The sequence below is a fragment of the Hyaena hyaena genome, unplaced genomic scaffold (genome assembly GCF_003009895.1).
Source record: "Hyaena hyaena isolate Hyena2069 unplaced genomic scaffold, ASM300989v1 scaffold_34, whole genome shotgun sequence".
Lineage (NCBI taxonomy): Eukaryota > Metazoa > Chordata > Mammalia > Carnivora > Hyaenidae > Hyaena > Hyaena hyaena.
The window spans coordinates 159261-178485 of record NW_024080665.1 but is presented as its reverse complement, the minus strand read 5'-3'; the positions used below and the strand labels follow the sequence as shown (position 1 = coordinate 178485).

Below are 19225 nucleotides of genomic sequence, written 5' to 3'. Positions count from 1 at the left end.
ACATCCAGAAGAATAAAACTAGGTCATTTTCTCACACCATACACAAAAATAAACTCAAAATGGATAAAGGACCTGAATGTGAGACAGGAAACCATCAAAACCCTAGAGGAGATAAGAGGAAACAACCTCCTTGACCTCCCACCGCAGCAACTTCTTACTTGACACATCCCCAAAAGCAAGGGAATCAAGAGCAAAAATAAATGATTGGGACCTCATCAAGATTAAAAGCTTCTGCACAGCCAAGGAAACAACCCAGAAAACTAATAGGCAACCAACGGAATGGGAAAAGATAGTTGCAAATGACATATCAGATAAAGGGCTAGTATCCATAATCTATAAGGAACTCACCAAACTCCACACCCGAAAAACAAACAATCCAGTGAAGAAATGGGCAGAAGACATGAACAGACACTTCTCCAAAGAGGACATCCAGAGGGCCAACAGACACATGAAACGATGCTCAGCGTCCCTCCTCATCAGGGAAATACAAATCAAAACGACACTGAGATACCACCTCACGCCAGTCAGAGTGGCTAAAATGAGCAAATCATTTTAAATAAAAATAAATAAAATAAAGTTCTCTTTCAAATAAAAGAGAACTCCAGATGCTGGCAAGGATGTGGAGAAACGGGCACCCTCCTACACTGTTGGTGGGAATATAAACTGGTGCAGCCCCTCTGGAAAACAGTGTGGTGGCTCCTCAAAAAATTAACAACAGGACTCTCCTATGACCCAGCAATAGCACTGCCATGAATTTACCCAAGGGATACAGGAGTGCTGATGCATAGGAGCACATGTACCCCAATGTTCATAGCAGCACTCTCACCAATAGCCAAAACATGGAAAGAGCCGAAGTGTCCATCAACAGACGAATGGATCAAGAAGATGTGGTTTATCTATACAATGGAATACTACATGGCAATGAGAAAGAATGAAATCTGGCCATGTGTAGCAACATGGATGGACCTTGAGGGGTGTTATGCTGAGTGAAATAAGTCAGGCAGAGAAGGACAGAAACCATACGTTTACACGTATAGGGGGATTAGGAGGAACTTAATGGAGGACCGTGGGGGAGAAGAAGGGGGGAAATATTGGGGGAGGGGGAGAGAGGCAAACCATGAGAGACTCTTGAATGCTGATAACAAACTGAGGGCTGATGGGTGTGGGGGAGGAGAGGAGAGGTGGGCATGGAGGAGGGCACTTGTGGGGATGAGCACTGGGTGTTATATGGAAACCAATTTGACAATAAACTATTTGTAAAAAAAAATAATAATAAAACAAGACATTCTTGTGTTCAACTCAGGATCTGTCTGATTGTGAACCCCTAAACCTTCAACTGTGTAAATGACATGGTTTTTCATGTGAAGACAGAACACGCACATAACATCAGTTTCTCTCTTGGTGAGGAAGCACATTGTGTCTCATTTGCACTAAGCGGCTGGGTCCCTTAACCTACCTCAATGCTCAGCACTTTCCTGGAAGACCTCTAGAACTCCAAGTCGAAGCGGATGCACATTTGCCCCGGCCATACCAGATGCCCTCTCAGCCACATGGCATGTGTCACTGGCAAGACAAGCTCGAATTTGTTGACCCTCCCAGAGGGCTGGGAGATCAAAGCACCTCAGCACAGACTGCGTCTACACCCCAGCTTCCTCAACCCAGTGACAGTTGCCTGGTGCATCCAAGGCACTAATCATATCCACACCCACGGTCAAGGACGCTAGGATTTATGCTCCGCTTTTCAGAGCTCCCAGAAAAATACAAAAATACCATCAGCTTCAATCCAAAACAACTTCAAAATAAACTTGAAGTGGGTTTTGCTTTGTTTTTAACCTCAAACAGAGAGGCAGCCTAGGGATATATTTAGCAGGCCCCCCGTTTTACAGTTAATTACAGCAAATGCGAGTTTGTGTACCATGTACAAGAGCGGACGCTCCCTGCTTCTCTTCCACACCGCCCAGGAATGTCCTGCTGATGCTCTGTAAGTCCACACGAACAGCCATATAACAAAAACCCATGAAAGCTCTGGCCAGAAGTATCTACCTGGTCCAACCGCTGCTGATTCGTGGAATCAGAGCACGCTATTTGGCACACAAAGCCCAATATCAGCAAGAATTCTTTCAGTCACCAAGTAACGAGAATATGTGAACACAAAGTTTATTTAAGTGTAAAACACATTAAAAATTATTTGGTTGATTTGTAAGAGAGAAGGGTCTGGGTTTGGGATAGGGAGTGGGATTTCCCAGGTCTGCAAACAATCTCCCAGGCAGCCATGGCAAGGTTGAGGGACACCGGGGTGGGGGGAGGGAAGGAGAAGCTCATCATAGACAGAAGTGAGCAACATGTACGTATCATAGATCAGACACTTCCAAACCTTCGAAAGATTCCTTAGAGAGACTCAAACCTTCCAGTCATTGCTTCCCAGTATTGTTCCAACAGGCCCTTTCTCTGAAAAACTAAGATCCAGAAATGGCACTGGCTTGACAGATTTCTCTGGTTAGATTTCTGGTCAGACTTCTTCAACCAACCAAGATTTTTTTTTTCCCTGTACTGGTTTTTCAAGTGAACCAAAGTTTCTAGTGACAACTGTTTGGAAATTTCAGGCAAGACACAAGCTTTTTCCACAACTAGCTCTTAGAGGCCCTGCTGTGGGCTTTGTAAGTGGAGTTTGGAATGTCACTCATTTCTGGGACTCAGACTATTTGAGGCAAGTGGTAGCACTTTGAGAATTGCTGGACACTTTCAAATAGGTTTTGACTTAAGGGTGCACACCTTTTACCCTACGGGGAGTGGGGGTTGAAGTAAGTAAATTACAGTACGTTACATAGCAACCTTTAGTTAATTATGAGGTCGTGCCTGATTTATAGACAAAATGCCATAGTAAAATCTGGGTCATGATGAGAAGCAGCATCCAAACTTGAAGTTCAATGGAAGAATTAGGTGCTGTGAACAGAGAGGAACATAGTAAGTCCTGTGAAGAAAAATACCTGTTTGACATGAATCAGAAATCGTTGTGGTACTCAACCAAATAAATGAAACCACTTTCGTTATGGCCAAGAACTCGCTTTATCCAAATGGTATTGACTGAGGCAGGAAAGAGGCAGAATTAACTTAACCTCTAGAAGAATCCTGCTAGACTCAGGGAAACCATGGGCTAAGGTGACCACAAGAAATCTTGCTTGTTGGATCTTGGATCCCAGTCCCAGCCACAGCCCAGGTAGACTTGGTGACCTTGATTTAACATCAATATTTGGTCCTTCAATAGTTGGATATCTTTTTTTTTTAATCACCTTCATCTTTTAGATGAAAGAACAGGACCCAAAGGTCAAAAATATATGTATATATCCTAGATGGCGTTACTATTCCTTGGCACTTTCTCCATCTTTCCATCTTAACTTCTGGGATTTAGGCCAGTTGCTGACTGAGTGGAGGTCACATATGAATGTCTCCTACTCAGGGAAAGAGCTCCCAGTGCTCCCCACCACCTGCCTTGAACAGGCGGTTACATTTACCTCGGCAGCTCTTGCCATCCTCCTGAAGGGTTCCCGTCACACAGCTACACAGAGGCCCATCTACCCGGCTCGTGCAAATCTGCTCACACCCTCCGTTGTCCTCACACCAGTCTAGTCCTGAAAAAAGAGCAGCTGGTCACATCAACTTCAGACAGGTCAAATCTTCAACTCCTATTTCAGGGTGAGACTTTAAACAGAGGAGAGGAAGACGAAGAGCCCCAAGTTGTTGTGGGCATTTTAAGAGTCAATGAGAAGACTTCGTTATGGAAGTGAGTTGTCCTCTCCACCTGGTGTCTTCCACTTCCTCATCCACCAGACTCACACTGTAGTTGACACACACCCAAGAGTTAGTCCAAGCCTTCAAATCCCATTGTTTTAATAATGTATAATGTGTTTGGGGGGGACATACTTACTTTTTCTCCTAATAGGTCCCACTGAAATGATCTGTTCTTTACGCTCTTTGGTATAATCTGTAGCAATCCTGGAATTTTGTGGGCAATTCTGAAAGACAGAACACCAGAGGGAAAATTGTACACAATTAAGCTGATAACTTATTCTTCGCCATGTTTCTACCTCTGAAAGACGCAGTGGTCCCAGCCTGGAGCACTATCGCTGCTCGGATTAATTAGAACCAATGCATTCTTGATCATGGAGCCCACTGGGACTCCAGGCTTTATGTTGAGCAGAATTAAATATAGTCCTTGCACAAGAATTAGATTCAAAGACGCTCCCTTCCCAGGAACCAGGATTGTTGTATCACATCGGGGGATGCAGCAGCATCTGTAAGTAGCTCTGACCATAATTCACGGCATGATGCTGCAAACATCGGACAAGCATGAAGCTGGAATATTAAAGGTTAGGGAGCCGATACCACTGCTATAAAATCTTAGGGACACCCGTACTTGGCAGGGGTGTAAGCCTGGCATGGGAGAGATGATTGGCTTGTCACTTCCTTCTAGCAGCACCTCCAGCAACCTCTCCAGAGCCATCGGCCATTGTGGACCCGGATGAGTGGCAGGGAAGTCACTGTCTGAAGAACATCTGGCTGAAGTATCCAGGGGTTTGCCTCTACAGGACAGTGGAGCTGGGTCCGACTGTTCCCATCAGGTTCAGGTAGCCTGACTCTTTGAGTGTCTGGTCTGGTGGTTCTCAAATGGGGCCAGGTTTGCCCCTCCCTCCTCCAGGGGATGTTTGGCAAGGTTGGTAGGCATTTTTGGGGTGTGACAGCTGGGGAGGAGGTGCGATTTGTATCTAGTGGGCAGAGGCCAGGGGCGCTGCTGAACACCCTACAGTAGTGCCCAGAACAGCACCTATGACAAAGAATGATTTGGTCTCAAAGGGCAATAATGCTGAGGTCTGAGAAACCCTGAGCTAAGTGCTCATGGACTCATAGCTCATGGGCTATGCTCATGACTGACTGACATTTCAGAGACAGAGAAGAAGAGGAAATGGATATCACTCTACCACATCCTCTCTCTTATTGTCTCCCCAAAGATGAGCCATGCCTGAGCATCTGGGGATGATTCCAATTTAGCCACGTCCAGGTGCTGTGAATCCCAAAGAACTCTCAGGAGCCACACAGATCCTGGTGTTCACAATCCCCATGTTGGGAAAAGGGAGGCAGTGAGAAATAGGGCCGGGCCAATTCACTTTCATGCTCTCACTTACTATTTTACAGGAGTACTTTTCTGAATCACACAGTGACACTGCACAGTGAAGATGTACTTCATCATAATCCCCAATGAACTTGAAGACGGTGACGTGAAAGCGACAGGTTAGGGAGACACCATTCTCCTCGATGCCAATGGTGTTATCTTTAATGTTCTGACACCTGTTCAGAAGAAAGTGGAATCTTTGCTTCACACATTTGCTTCTATTTCATATAAAACCATCATAATAGGTAAAAACGTCTCTGCCTTTGAGAGTGACCTCTGGACTGTGTGGGTGTCTCATTTACTACCACTCCTATCTATTTTCACAGTTTGTTTTAAAAACATTGAATAACACCTCAATCTAGTATCCTAAGTGCATAAAAACAAAATGACCTCAGGAACTGCCCCCCAACTTCTCTATACCTCAGTTTCTCATTCTGCCCCTCACAGTGTCATGCTTTACCGATATGAACTCAACATGCACATGATCAGTCCTCACTACAGCTGTACTTTCTCTGGTTAATTATCAATCTGTGGAGGGGCCCCTGATCAAAACCCTCTTGGGACATCTTCCTACATATTAAACTAGGTGGGAGCTGGAGAAGAAGGAAGAGCGGTCCAGGATGACCTAAGACTCCTTTTGCTGCAGGTGACTACCTCTTCTCTCCCTCTGCCTCCAACCCTTGTGGTATTGAGCCACCAGCCTCCCTCAGGCACACACCTGCATCCACTACTTAGAGTTCCCCAAATGCATCATAGCCTCCTAGGCCCCACGGTCCTTCCACATGAAGCCTCCCCAATCTGGAAGTCTTCCCATGCATTCTTCCACTCTTTCCCCAACACCAGTCTATAGCTCCCCCTTCTCTACAAATAACCCCTTGTACCGCCCTGACCACATAGGAACATGTGGCTTTTCCTGGATTCCTGGAGCCCAAAAATCAGGTTGTAATCCTCACTGTGTCTCTCTCTAACACACTAGAGGGCACATAGAAAGTATCTAAACATCTCTGTAAATGAATGAATGAGTGAGTGAATGTGCCGCCATCGCTAAGGTTGGCCTATAGGAGCCAAGCAAGAAGTTATCTAAAAATGACAAAGATAAAAAGGGTGACGCCTTTTTTTTTAATTCGTTCTTTCCCTGAACCCACAGGATTCAGTAGCTCAGTGATAAGGAAAATGAAAAACTGAAGTTATCCTTCAGCACCCCCACACCTATTAGGCTTTGTAATTAGCCTTCAAGGCAATCATCTCTTAAATGCCTTGAAATGAAAACTTACTTGCCATACTTTTCCTTGTCACTCTTTTTCATTTCAATAATCTAAATGGGTTCAAAGTTTCTAAAATGTTCACAGCACTCCAGTCTTCACACAGGGCTTCCCTCTTGGCCAGACCACTGCCTCCCAGAGAGATGACTTGATATCTGGGTACCAGAAACACATGGAGCAGAAGGAACAGCTCTGGGGAGGCAGGGACAGGCCATGTGGATACCTGCCTTGGTGTTAGCACACAAGCCAAGCACTAGAATCCTTTGTCCATGATCAGAGGAGCACCTGTCCTTTCCTCTGTCCAGGTGCACAGAGGAAAGAGCAGTGACCTGCATGTTGGGTCTCCTGAATCACTGGGAGATGGTGGTACCATTACTGTCCTTACAGAGCCATGGAGGAACACCAGGTCCCCCCAAAATACTAAAATGAACCCATCTTGCTGCTCATGCTTTCACCCAGATGAGTTCACTGGGAAAACAATAATCACATTCCTCCAAGAAAGGTCAAAGGACTCAAGATTTAAATTCCCTCCTATGATGAAATCAAATAGCCATTTCATCTGAAGGCCTTTTGTTCAGACCCTGGGGGAGGCTGAGATTTACGAACATGCTCACTCACTCACTCGCTCTCCTCTCTAGGTCAAGTCTATTAAACACTATTTTAAAACTGCCAAACACCGGGGCACCTGGGTGGCTAAGTAGGTCAAGCGTTGGATTTTGGCGCAGATCATGATCTCATAGTTCATGAGTTCCAGCTCTGTGTTGAGCCCTGCACTGTTGGTGCAGAGCCTACTTGAGATTCTCTCTCTCTCCTCTTCTCTCTCTGCTCCTCCCCCATGCACACTCTCTGTCTCAAAATAAATAAAATACTTCAAAAAACTAAAATAATGAAACTGCCAAACACCACTGTGTCCTTCAAAGGAGGCACAGACCCTACATCCCGGCTTGCAAATGTACAGGTGCTCAGATTTGAGCTCTTTCCCTTTGGGAAAGGACTATGGTGGGTCTGTGAGCTACCCAGTAGTCACCAAGTCCCTCCCTTTGCCTCGGAGGAGGCTAACAACCAGCTCAGGAAGACAAATCCCTCAGTGACCTCTGTCACAAGCCCCGTCTGGCCACTTAGGATGGTGGTGTGTCCCAATACTTGGGAGGATTGTTCTTCTTCTGTCCCTGGTTAGTTGAGTGGCCTTGGGTAAGCTTTGTACCTAACATCTCTGAATCTGTTTCATCTGCAAAAATAGTGGATATTGAAGGTTAGCCCAGAACCTCACCTTCTTTTGGGAAACTATTCCTTTTCAACCTTAAAGCTAATTACAGTATCCGTAATGCTCCCTAACCACCCCAGGGTAGGCACTGGTCCAGGCTGGAGACAGGATTCTGGAATGCTCCCCCCCTAAGGTGGTGCCCTGGCATATTTAATATTTAAGGTGAGGGAGTTTGAGAAAAGCAGAAGCAGAAAGGTCACTCTGACCTTTCCCGGAATCTTTGCCCCTGAAACAGGTCACAAAGTCCTCATGTGACAGATACTGTTCCTACACCAGAAGGAAAGGAACACCCTTATCTCCAAAGACAGAGGGACAGCAAGGAGAATCCTAACAGGCTTTGCTAAGTTTCTCCCATTATCATACCGACCTCTTCTGCTTTGACCTCTCTTACTTATCTGCGACAGTCTGCTCTTCATCTAACCTAGCATAACATACTTAGGTTCAACCACTTCTTGAGATTCCCATTTCCTCAAGGAAGCTTTCGATGTCCCAGAAAATTTGTATTTAATAAATTTGTAGGCTTCTTCTGTTAGCCTGCCTTTGTCTGTTTTTCATAACCAGCCAGAATTATCATCGCTTGACATTACCCGTATGTGTTTTATAAAAAGAAAAATAGGGGCACCTGGATGACTCAGTTGGTTAAGTGTCCAACTTCGGCTCAGGTTATGATCTCATGGTTGGTGGGTTCGAGCCCTGCAGAGCCTGGAGCCTGCTTCAGATTCTGTGTCTCCCCCTTTCTCTCTGCCCCTCCCCTACTTGTGCTGTCTCTCAAAAATAAACATTTTTTTAAATTTTAATAAATAAATAAAAAAGAAAAATAATTATTATTGGTCTATAGTCTTTTCTTCTTATTCTTCATTCATTCAATAAATTTTGTGGTATAACTACTATGTATCAGGGACTCAGTAGGTGCTGGGCACATAGCGGTGAATAAAGAAAAAGTCATTGATTTTATAAACTATTCTAGTTTACTCTGTGCTTCTGTTTCATCTATTCTACTATACTAGCTCTTTTTAAATTCTGATAGATGTCCTATTCACCAACCTGTAGGTATGGCATTCTTCCACTTGCAGGTGATCCACATTTCTCTCGAACTACAATTCAAAGTAGGCAAGGCAGAATCCCTTCTCTGATCACAGTGAGAAGAAAGCATGTTGTAGTGACTCCTGCAGGACTTGGGGGCCTATCACAAGGTTGCTGTGTGACCTGCAGCAAGTGGCTTGGTCCCCCTAAGCCTCAGCCTGCTCATCTGTAAAGTGAGGCTCACAGTGTCTACCTCACAAATTTGTTTGTAGACTTAAAGTTCATGGACGCACCATGCCAACATTCATTCCCATTCTCTTCTCTAAAGACTGGTACTGGCTAACATTACACTGAAGGCTCTGGGACTGTCCTCTGATAGGAGTCCACTCACCCCCCTTCGATGATGAAGTATCGGAGTTTGTCATTGCTGTCACGGGACGGGGTGGCATAGCATTTGTTCAGAGTCAGGATCAAATGTGTTGAGTCGGCACCAACCACGAAGACCCCAACATACAGCACGTCCCGAGTTGTCAACACCACCTCACCCTGGCGGTAAGGGTGTTTGTAGGAGGCATTTTTGTAGAGTGCCATCTTGGTGATGAAGCTGCCTTCTTGGGTCGGAACTGTGAGGTTAATGACACTAGAAGGGAAACAATCGTGCAGTGAGGAACCCCAGCCATCCTATTTATCCAGTCACTACCAGTTCCAAGCAGAAAATGCAGAGGGAAGGCAAAGCAGATGATAGAAAAGTCTGAGTCCAAAATGGTACTCGCAAGCCACATGTGGCAATTAAAATTAAATTAAATTAAAAATTTAATTCCTCAGCACCTCTGGCCGCATTTCAACTGCTCAATTTCCATATGCAGCTATTTTATTGGATAGCACGGATATAGTACATTTCCATCATTGTAGAAATTTCTATTGCACGGTGTTGGTCCAAGGCATTTAGGTGCAGAAAGGAGGAACTATTTCTTCCCTAGTGCTTCCAAGACAAATGCTAGCAATTTTGATTATGCTAACCTTACCTGTCAAGGAAAAGACAAAGCAATGTGCACAGCCCATGAGATTCTTTACCTTAGCATAGGCTTCACAACAGAATCTAGAGAGATCTTGATATCCAGCTCATAGGCACACGAAAATTCCACATTGATTGTCCGGTCCCTAGTGATGATGTTGCCAGTGTTGTTGGCACTTTCGATCCAGATTGTGTTTTTATACATGATATGAGTGCCATTGGACTGCAGAGCAAAGGAAGGTCAGAAATCATTAAATGTGGGAGTTTGTATGTGACTTGCATTTCAAATCCACAGCCCCAAAAGTAGAGAAATGGCTTCATTCTATACATAACCCAGAGGCTGGTATAAGTCAGTATCAAGCTAGCTTCAGCATTTACTAACAACAACAATAACAACAAAAAATATTGCAACAGATGTCAATAGCACCCTTCAGTCTGATAACCTTGAGTGTCCGTGGAGGGTACATTCATGTACCCTGAATTCTAATTACAACCAACTCCAGTTATCTGTGGGAATGCAAGCTGGAGACAGCATGAAGTATTGCTACCCCAGGGTAATATAAATCTTTTTCAAGTCCGAATTCAAAATCTCTCCTCCACCAGATCTTCTACTGGACCTTCCCACAAGTACCGAAAGAAACAAATGCAGGTTTCACCTGCTCACTCCTTTTACTCCCCGATACGGTGTTAATGGATGCAGTTTTATATATATATATATTTCTAGGAGAGAGAGAGAGAGACAGCGTGAGCAGGGGAGGGTCAGAGAGAGAGGGAGTCATGGACTGAAACAGGCTCCAGGCTCTGAGCTGGCAGTCAGCACAGAGCCCGATGTGGGGCTCAAACCCACGAACCATGAGATCATGACCTAAGCAAAAGTCAGACGCTTAACCGACTAAGCCACCCAGGTGCCCCATATATATTTTTAGAAAGACAGCAGGAAGGAACGGGAAGAAGAGAATCAAGATGGTTTGCCAGCATATAAATTGGATAATCTGACACTGAAAGGTGGGATCTTTCTGTATTTCTTTTTTTTTTTTTTTAATATTTTTATTTATTTCTAGGAGAGAGAGAGAGACAGCGTGAACAGGGGAGGGTCAGAGAGAGAAGAAGACACAGACTCTGAAATAGGCTCCAGGCTCTGAGCTGGCAGTCAGCACAGAGCCCGACGTGGGGCTCGAACCCACGAACCGCGAGATCATGACCTAAGCGAAAGTCGGACGCTTAACCGACTAAGCCACCCAGGCGCCCTGGGATCTTTCTGTATTTCTGCAGCCAACTGTTAAAGGATGTGTGGGACATTCTTGCCACCCCCCCAAAACAGCTGAACCCAGCTGTATTTACCCAGAAGAACAAGAGAAGTAGGGGCAAAGTAACAAAAATTTGTCAACATGCTGGGCAAAGGACGACAGCAGACAGTGCAAATCAAGGACAGGAGCCTGACATGTATCATGATCTTTCAGTTCAATGAACTACGTAGCACCAGACAATTATTCTCCTTGATGTCTTTTTTTTTTTTTTAACATTTATTCATTTATTTTGAGAGAGAGAGAGAGAGAGAGAAAGAGAACATGCATGAGCAGAAGAGGGGCAGAGAGAGAGAGAGAGAGAGAGAGAGAGAGAGAGAGAGAGAGAAGGGGCAGAGAGAGAGAATCCCAAGCAGGCTTCATACTGTGAGCACAGAGCCTGATGTGGGGCTCGAACTCATAAACCAAAATATCATGCCTTGAGCTGAAACCAAGAATGGATGCTTAACTGACTGGGCCACCCAGGTGCCCCTATTCTCCTTGATGTCTTTCATTTTATATATGCCATGTGTTGTTTTCCAGGGAGGATTTTTTTTTTAAGTAGACCACCCTGAGGTTAGCTTTAAGGACAAGCCACGTGCAAACACCCAGAGCTGTCACCACCTCGGCCAAATGTTCTTTCCAGCCCTGGTTTCTCACCTGTACAATGTTGCCACAGTTCCCTTTGGTGTTGTTGATCTGAAAGGAGATAAAGTCTTCCCCCTCAATGTGGGAGCACCGTCTGTCATTGATCCTCACGCCCTCTCTCTCAAAGCCGAGCTGGAAGAGTTTGCACTTAGATATGGACACTTCCATCTGGGCCGCCTTGCACGTCACCTCTGCATCAATAATGTCATGTGAGTCTGTGGGGAACAGTTATTATGAAAGGCCAGTCAGTGGGAGCTGCTCGTGCTCCAGGGGTGGGGGGAGGCGTCACACTACCCTTTCCTTTAGAAGCAGCTAATGATCTTTACACAAATGCTGGGGCATTTCTAATTAAGCTTTGATCCAACCAAATGAGGGTAGGCATTCATTCAAAGCAAAAACTGGGGCATTGTTAAGCTTTTCTTTTTTTTAAAGATGGAAACACTAATAGAGTGTGTTCTGTCTTTTCTTCACAAACTCAGGCTTCGCCCCACTTTGGCGGGAGCTACTTTTGGGTGAGGTCAAGGTGGAGTGTGGCTCCCAAGCGCACCCCCAGGTGGGAGCAGCACTGGGCAGCCCATTCCAAGGCCCCTGCGGATTCCCAGGCTCCCAGATAAGTGCCGGGAGCTCTTGCTTTTTAATGCACCAATTGACATTTTCTCTGAGTACATAAACACAGGCTAATGAGCACTATAGAAACAGGGAAACATTCTATCTGCTCAGGTGAAGCCCTTGAACAGCACCCTCCTATGGAGTCTTCCAGGCAGTGATGATGTTACATTGAGCATGGGCCTCCTGAATTACTTGGTTCAGACAAGGGCAAGGAGCTGGGGGTGCAAAGCAGCCCCCGTTCAGGCCAACATCACGGGTGCGTCTGGGCGGGGACATGGCCACAGCCGCAGGGCTGTGGTTAGGAGCAGGATGCGGGGTCCTCATTATGTGCTGTTGGCTTCAGACACTGCACTTGTTTATTCAGAACCAATTAATCTGCCTTTAAAGCACCTGACACTCTTGCTCTGCGGCTTACATGTTTTCATCAAACAACTCTACTTCCCCGCGAGTCTAAAAGATCAATTTGGATCTCTGTGATGTTGAACATGGCCTCAGATGGAAGTGGCTGATTCTATTCATGTACAAATTTAGGTGTTATAATTTATTGAAGAAAAAGATGTAGCCAGGAGGAAATGAACATTAGCCTACTTTGAAGATGTCAGATTGCTTCCTTGCTCTGCTCCAATGTTTGTGAAAGCTTCGTTATGTGGGTCCCTAACTAGTGCAGGACGCATGGGCTCCACCCCAGGAGTCCTACTCCGGGGCCATCAGACCTCCCGGGTGGGGTCTGTCTAGATGGGGAGGTGGCAGGTGTCACTCACTGTTTCCATAGGGGGGCGGCTCGATGCAGCCACACAGCTCTCCTCCGTTTTCCAGCTCACAGGTCCGGTTGGGACAATCTGCCCCGACACAGGGATCTTCAACCACTCCTGCTAAAAAGGAAACAAACAAAAACACGCACAACTTGCTTTTCACACCCACGCTTGCTAGCGCAAGGCTGTTCTGTGGACTTGCCATTTGCATGGAATTGTTGGTGGTCGGAGGGCAGCTGGGAATTAACAGACAGAGCCACCTTCCAGAAAATGATGACAAGAGCTGGTGGTGGGGCCCCTGCTCCGGGCTTGGCACTGGGCTTCTTGCTTTGGTTGCATTATCTCCTTCAACCTTCATGTGTGCTTTGCAAGCTAAGTATGGTAGCCCTCATTTCACAGCTGAAACTTGCCCAAGGTCTGCACACTGGAAGGTAAGTGGTGAGGATGGAGGGCAGAGACACGTCAACTGCCAAGATCCAGCACGATTAATGTGCTTACTACATTGTTCTACCATTACACGCATTTGTATCTTTATACTTATACAGAGCTGGGTCCAATCATTTATCTCCATACTCCCAGCACCCAGACGCCTTGTAGTTGGGTGTTCAATAAATATCTGTCAAGAATGAAAATGTTAGGGCCAGTAAAGTTCCAGAGAGGTCCTTCAAATAGGACATCCTAGTCTGTTCTGATTCATGGTCTCCTTTTCCCATAAACATGTATGTACTTAATTTTATAAAAACAGACGCACCAAAAACCTACATATAACTCGCCAGCAATGACTTAGATTAATTGTAGTATTTTGCCAACAACGGTAAAACTGTAAGGAAAAAACAAATGTCTGTGGTGTACCATCATCGTCATATTATAAATAATTATTTCTGTAGCAGATGAGTCCACAGACCACCTGCAAGATCGCCAGATCTTCGGTTTGAGAAACACTAATTGAGAATGTCTTCTTTTAGATGCACATTTCTTTATTTAAAGAATCTCTCCCCCTGTCAGATGGAGGAATCCTCCTATTCATCATGGCATGGGAGGGCGAGTGCTTAGAGAAACAACTGTTCAATCCCAGCGTGCGCCAAGTTAGCCTCAAGAATTTAAAAATGAAGCAAAACAAACCCCTGTGTGTCTCAGATGCCTCTCCCTGACCCAGTTGCTTTGCACCTTGGCTAATGGCTTAGCCTCACTCTGTCTTAATTCCCGGAAAGATAACTAAAGGAGAGCCACCAGCATAATTTAAATACGTTCCTTTTTTAATGGCTTCCTTTTATAAAGATCCTTTCATGTGACCAATCCGTGGACCTACACAGTGCTAAGCCCACAGCAGCCAGTCAACAAGTATTATGGGCAATTAACACAACTTGCAAACAACCCAAGAGAATAATAGAAAGAGTGGAGCTTACAGCCTATGAATACGATGGTCCTTATACCAGCTGGCAAATAAGACATGCCCTTAAACAGAGGGAAGGTTTTAAAGTTTCCAAACAGTTCATTTTAAACTCAAAGTATTGCTTATTAACACAACAGGGCAAAATATCAAAGTTATCCAAAAGATTTATGTTTGTTTCCAACAGAGGCTAGTAATTTGCTTTTTAAGAGTTTCTGAAATCATTGGATACACATTTGGAGCCACTATGTTGTGTTTAGGTTCTGAATTAAGCACAACCCTACACTGGATCAGGTGTCGTCTGCAAATTTACTGAAATGCATGCATTTCAACGTGCAACTTGCAACGTGCCAGTTTTCACGGTGGGACCTGTATGCACACCGGGTTGGTGGTGTGCGTCCAGGAACATGCACACATTCTGTTGGCCACAATAGCATGCTGCATTAATGGGACAGGTGACCACTTATGTGTATGGACACAGATATGTATAAGACAAATTTATATACACATTTGCTCCATCTGTTTGATTAACAGTAAGAAAATGGACAAATAGTATATTGGGACATAAATCTCAAAATAGTTTTCTTACTACAGAAAAAATACAAGAATCTAAAGATCTTTATTTTGGGGCATCTGGGTGGCTCAGTCGATGAAGTGTCTGACTTAGGTTTAGGCCATGGTCTCATGGTTCGTGGATTTGAGCCCCACATCGGTCTGTCTCTGTGCTCTTAGCACAGAGCCTGCTTGGGATCCTCTCTCTCTCTCTCTCTGCCCCTCCCACATATACCCTCTCTCTCAAACATAAATAAACATTAAAAACTATATAGATCATTTTTACCACCTAATTTAATATATGTACAATCCTCTTATAAATCCAGCCACAGCTTCCTTTCAAGCCAGGCAGGAAGAGTCAGCTCAATGCCAACTCAGCTCGCCACTCACCACACACCTTCCCTTTCTGAGCTAGGCTCTGACCTACAGTAAAGGATCCAGCAAAGAGCTGAATTTGAGGTCTGACATCAATCAGGATGCCGTACTTTATCCCTCTACCTCATAAGTCACTAAACTGGTGCTCCTCCAACCCACAGAACCTCATCTGCCCATGCCGCTGTCCCACATTCCAGAACTGGACAAGGAACCACAGGCACGTGAGGCTTCCCTGAAATGCCCCCTGTAGAATCTCTGGGGATAGCTCTTAACCTCCCATCCCTGGGGATGAGGGCTGTGGCTAAAGGTGGGGGCCGACCAGCCAGCCCGATAGCCAGCAGTGTCGCCAGCAAAGTTGTGCTTTTAACAGAAAAGAATCCGCAGGAATAAAATAATTCTCTTACAGCAATTCTCCTTCTCAATCCACTCAGTGCTGAGGATCCCGAAGGAGCGACAGGACTCCCCGTAGGCAGCCAGGGAGCCGCACAGCTGGAACTTCTTGTGGTTGTAGCAACCGTCCAGGTAGCAGGACTCGTAGAAAGGGAGGGGGTCGAGAAGCCCATAGCACGGCTGGAAGAAGCCCTTCATGTCCGTGAGTTTCAGGCAGTAGCCGTCGCCCTGCATCATCTGGATCTGCACGTTGTCGCACATGGCCGCATACTGTGAGAACTGCAGCTCGTTACAGCTGGGGGCAACAAGTCTGGTCAGATAGCGTGACACCAAAACCGCCGCCTGAGATCCCCAGTGGAGGGGAAGACCCTACCTGTTACCTCTTCTGCTAACCCAGAAGTGAGTCAAGTATGAGGATTCCAACACTACTTGGCCATGTAATCTTATATAAGCCAGGTAGGACTGGTCTCAGTCTCTCCATCTCGGAAAGCAACACAGTAGTTTCTACTTTTTTGGGGGAGAGGGGAGGGATAGAGAGAGAGGGAGACACAGGATCTGAAGCAGGCTCCAGGCTCTGAGCTGTCAGCACAGAGCCTGATGCTGGGCTCAAACTCACAGACTGTGTCATCATGACCTGAGCCAAAGTCAGACACTTAACTGACTGAGCCACCCAGGTGCTCCAGGAGTTTCTGTTGTTGATATCACCGGAAGTGGGGGTAAACTAAAATAGTAGGTGGGTGGTCAAAGTGTCAGACGAAAGACAGATATTCATACAACTGTTAACCTCTTGTATAACCGATACAATATCCCTGAACAGGTATTGATAAAATAACCACTTACAACCATAATAAGAATGAGAGTTACTATTATTATTAACCAATAATAATAATGATAGTTGGTAGAACTACTTCCAGTATAACTAGCAGAGACCAAAAGCAAAACCTTTGCAAGAAAATTTGGATCCAGGTGAAATAGTTTATAAAGGAAGAAGGAGGAAGGAAGGAAGGAAGGAAGGAAGGAAAGAAGGACGGACGGACGGACAGGAGGGAGGGAGGAACTCAAACAGATTCATAGTTCTTCAGGAGAAGATTTTAGACTTTGCCACTTATGCAGCCCCTCACATAACAAATTCTGCTCTAGCTTCCATTTCACCTAGAAAGGGAGGAGATTGGACTAGATATCGCCTAGGTTTTCTCCCAGCTCTGGGTCCCATCATTCAGGGTAGTCTAATTTATGAGATAGTATTAAGTTTACACCTGCATCATTTCCCCATCATGGTATTTAGCTGATGTTCGGTAGGTTGAAGTATAAGAGATTGAGCCATTATACAAGGAAAGAAATACCATGAAAAAGGAGCATTATCTATAGATCCAGAAATGAATTAACATAATGCAGCAGCTCAGAGGTGACCTGAATTAAAAACCTTTGGAATAGCTTGTGCAGCTCATTCTGTCTCTGCTAGCGAGAGAGGGGTCTCATAATAACCTTGGTGACTTCTGTTTTTACAAAGGCTTTCCTGATCTCCACCAACCTCTAGCTATACTACCTCAATCAAGCCTTCTAGTGAGAGTCACAGGTACACAATGAGACCCTAGCCCTGGGGAGCAAGGGTGTAGGCAGTCCTTCTCCCAATTCCCAGCAGGTGGTTGCTGGCCAAGGCCTCAGTGTTCTAATCCTGGGCACTGTCTTCTCTTTGGCCAGGGGATGGATGCCATGACCATTCAGAATCATATCATCCGAGCCCAATCCCTTCCTCTGCCATTCAAGAAATTACTGAGGCCTCTGAGGTGCCTCTGTGTCTCCTGGAAACTCCGACGATCTGGGGGTCAGCCCTCTGCAGCAGGGAAGAGGGGTTGCTATGGAAAGTGCATCCCTCATCAGCAGCTGTCATGGACGCGGGAGGATTTGCGCCACTGAGTCCAGCAGCTGGAACCCTCACCTCTTCTGCATGCCATTGGTTTTCCAGCTCTGGGCCAGCACCACGCTGCTCACCACTGGCTTCCCCCGCAAGGTCACATAATCATCGGTCAGGTCTCCATTGAAGTTGCCACAGAGGCCACAGACTTTGTTCTGCAGTCTCTCACTGATGCTGATTTTTATGACGTTGAAACCATTGTAGTAGATCTGGATGTCGGGGCTGGTGTCAATCACCAGGAACCCCTCACTGCTGTAGATTTTGGTTGCCAGCCCGGTTATAAATGGAACATTCACCTGTGTGCCATTCACCTATTGGGGGGAAGAAAAGTAAATTACCTTTACAGCAGGGGTTGACAAACTGTTACAATAAAGAGCCACTACAGATGTTTTAGGCTTTGTGGGCTATATCATTTCTAGTGCTTTTCAACTCTGCCATCATGATATGAAAACAGCCACAGAGGATAGATAATTAAATGAATGAGGCTGTGTTCTAATAAAGCTTTACTTAAAAAAACAATAGGCAGCAAGTGGATTTGGTCGAATTCTGTAGTTTGCTGACCAGTACCCTAGAGTGTAAGGGCATTTGCTTATCTTACTGACCACAGTTCCTCCCAAAGAGGCAAAATATGGAGGAAGAAAGATGAAAAAACATTAGAAAAGTATAGTTCCCTACAAATGGCTGGATTTTGTATAAAACTTTCCCCAGCATAAACCAATTACTAAAACGAAATCCCAGTCCTGTGCTAAGGAGTGTCTAACATGGTTAAAATGAATTTGGGGAACATTGTTTATTATTTTCTTGTGTCTAATGTCCAGACTAGAGGTTCCCCCCTCCACCCCAAAAGGTCCCATAGGCACAATATTTTCTGCATTCATCATTTTCCCACTTTCTAACAGTTTCTTTTCTTAGCCCTTAGGACAGAACATAATACGCTTTTTCTGTACAAAATCAATTGAGTTCACCCCCGGAAGTTATTAGTAACTTTTGTTTCTTTAAAAAAAAAAAAAGCAAAACAGAAGCCTGTTTCGAAAATGTGATTCTTTACAATTTTGGCCAGCTTGGAGTATTTTATTCAGCAATAATGTCAGTTTTACTCTCTCAGGTGGTCACTTTCCCTTTCTAGCTCCCGTATTCGGGAGCAATGCAGTTGTGTCTATGTGGGCCAATTTGCAAGAGGAATTGGGAGTGTCAAAAACAGTTGCAGCTTTCACTGACGTTCAAAACCACTATTAAAATCCAGACTCTTCCTTTTAGGCTTGCAAAATACTGCCAGTCTTTTACCTAATGCTGGACACCAAGCTATTCGATGACTCTTCAAATAAAGATACACTCAAAGCATGATTATCTGAGCCAATGGCAGAGAGCAGAATATACACAATAGCACTCAATTCTGAAAAACGTGAACCATGTGTGTCCTGGCTCTCCACCTGTCCCCTCTCGGCTGGAATCACAGCACTGGAGACTGGCTCCATCTTTCAGGTCTGCCTGCTTGTGAGCAGCCTGGTTCAGCTGAGAGGCTGGGGGGTCACTGTCAACGACAGCTCTGTTCATCAGATCAGAGTATTTCTGAAATGGAA

The 19225-nt window shown here is 45.2% G+C and overlaps 1 protein-coding gene across 2 annotated transcripts in view; it reads right to left on the bottom strand.

The window, feature by feature from the left end:
- Positions 1–2585: 2585 nt before the first annotated feature.
- LOC120229614 (tubulin-specific chaperone cofactor E-like protein) overlaps positions 2586–19225 on the bottom strand; it is a 164415-nt gene continuing 147775 nt past the window's right edge. The window contains exons 23-32 of one of the 2 annotated variants that reach the window (XM_039228733.1): positions 17670–17956; positions 15745–16025; positions 13033–13143; positions 11675–11877; positions 9791–9954; positions 9108–9356; positions 5181–5343; positions 3926–4013; positions 3513–3629; positions 2586–2943 (exon numbers count right to left, since the gene is read on the bottom strand). In XM_039228733.1, coding sequence (XP_039084664.1) covers positions 2843–2943; positions 3513–3629; positions 3926–4013; positions 5181–5343; positions 9108–9356; positions 9791–9954; positions 11675–11877; positions 13033–13143; positions 15745–16025; positions 17670–17956 — 1764 coding nt within the window. In that variant the 3' untranslated portion in view covers positions 2586–2842. Of the gene's footprint in view, positions 2944–3512; positions 3630–3925; positions 4014–5180; positions 5344–9107; positions 9357–9790; positions 9955–11674; positions 11878–13032; positions 13144–15744; positions 16041–17669; positions 17957–19225 lie in introns of both variants that reach the window. The other variant, XM_039228734.1, reaches the window with a different exon arrangement.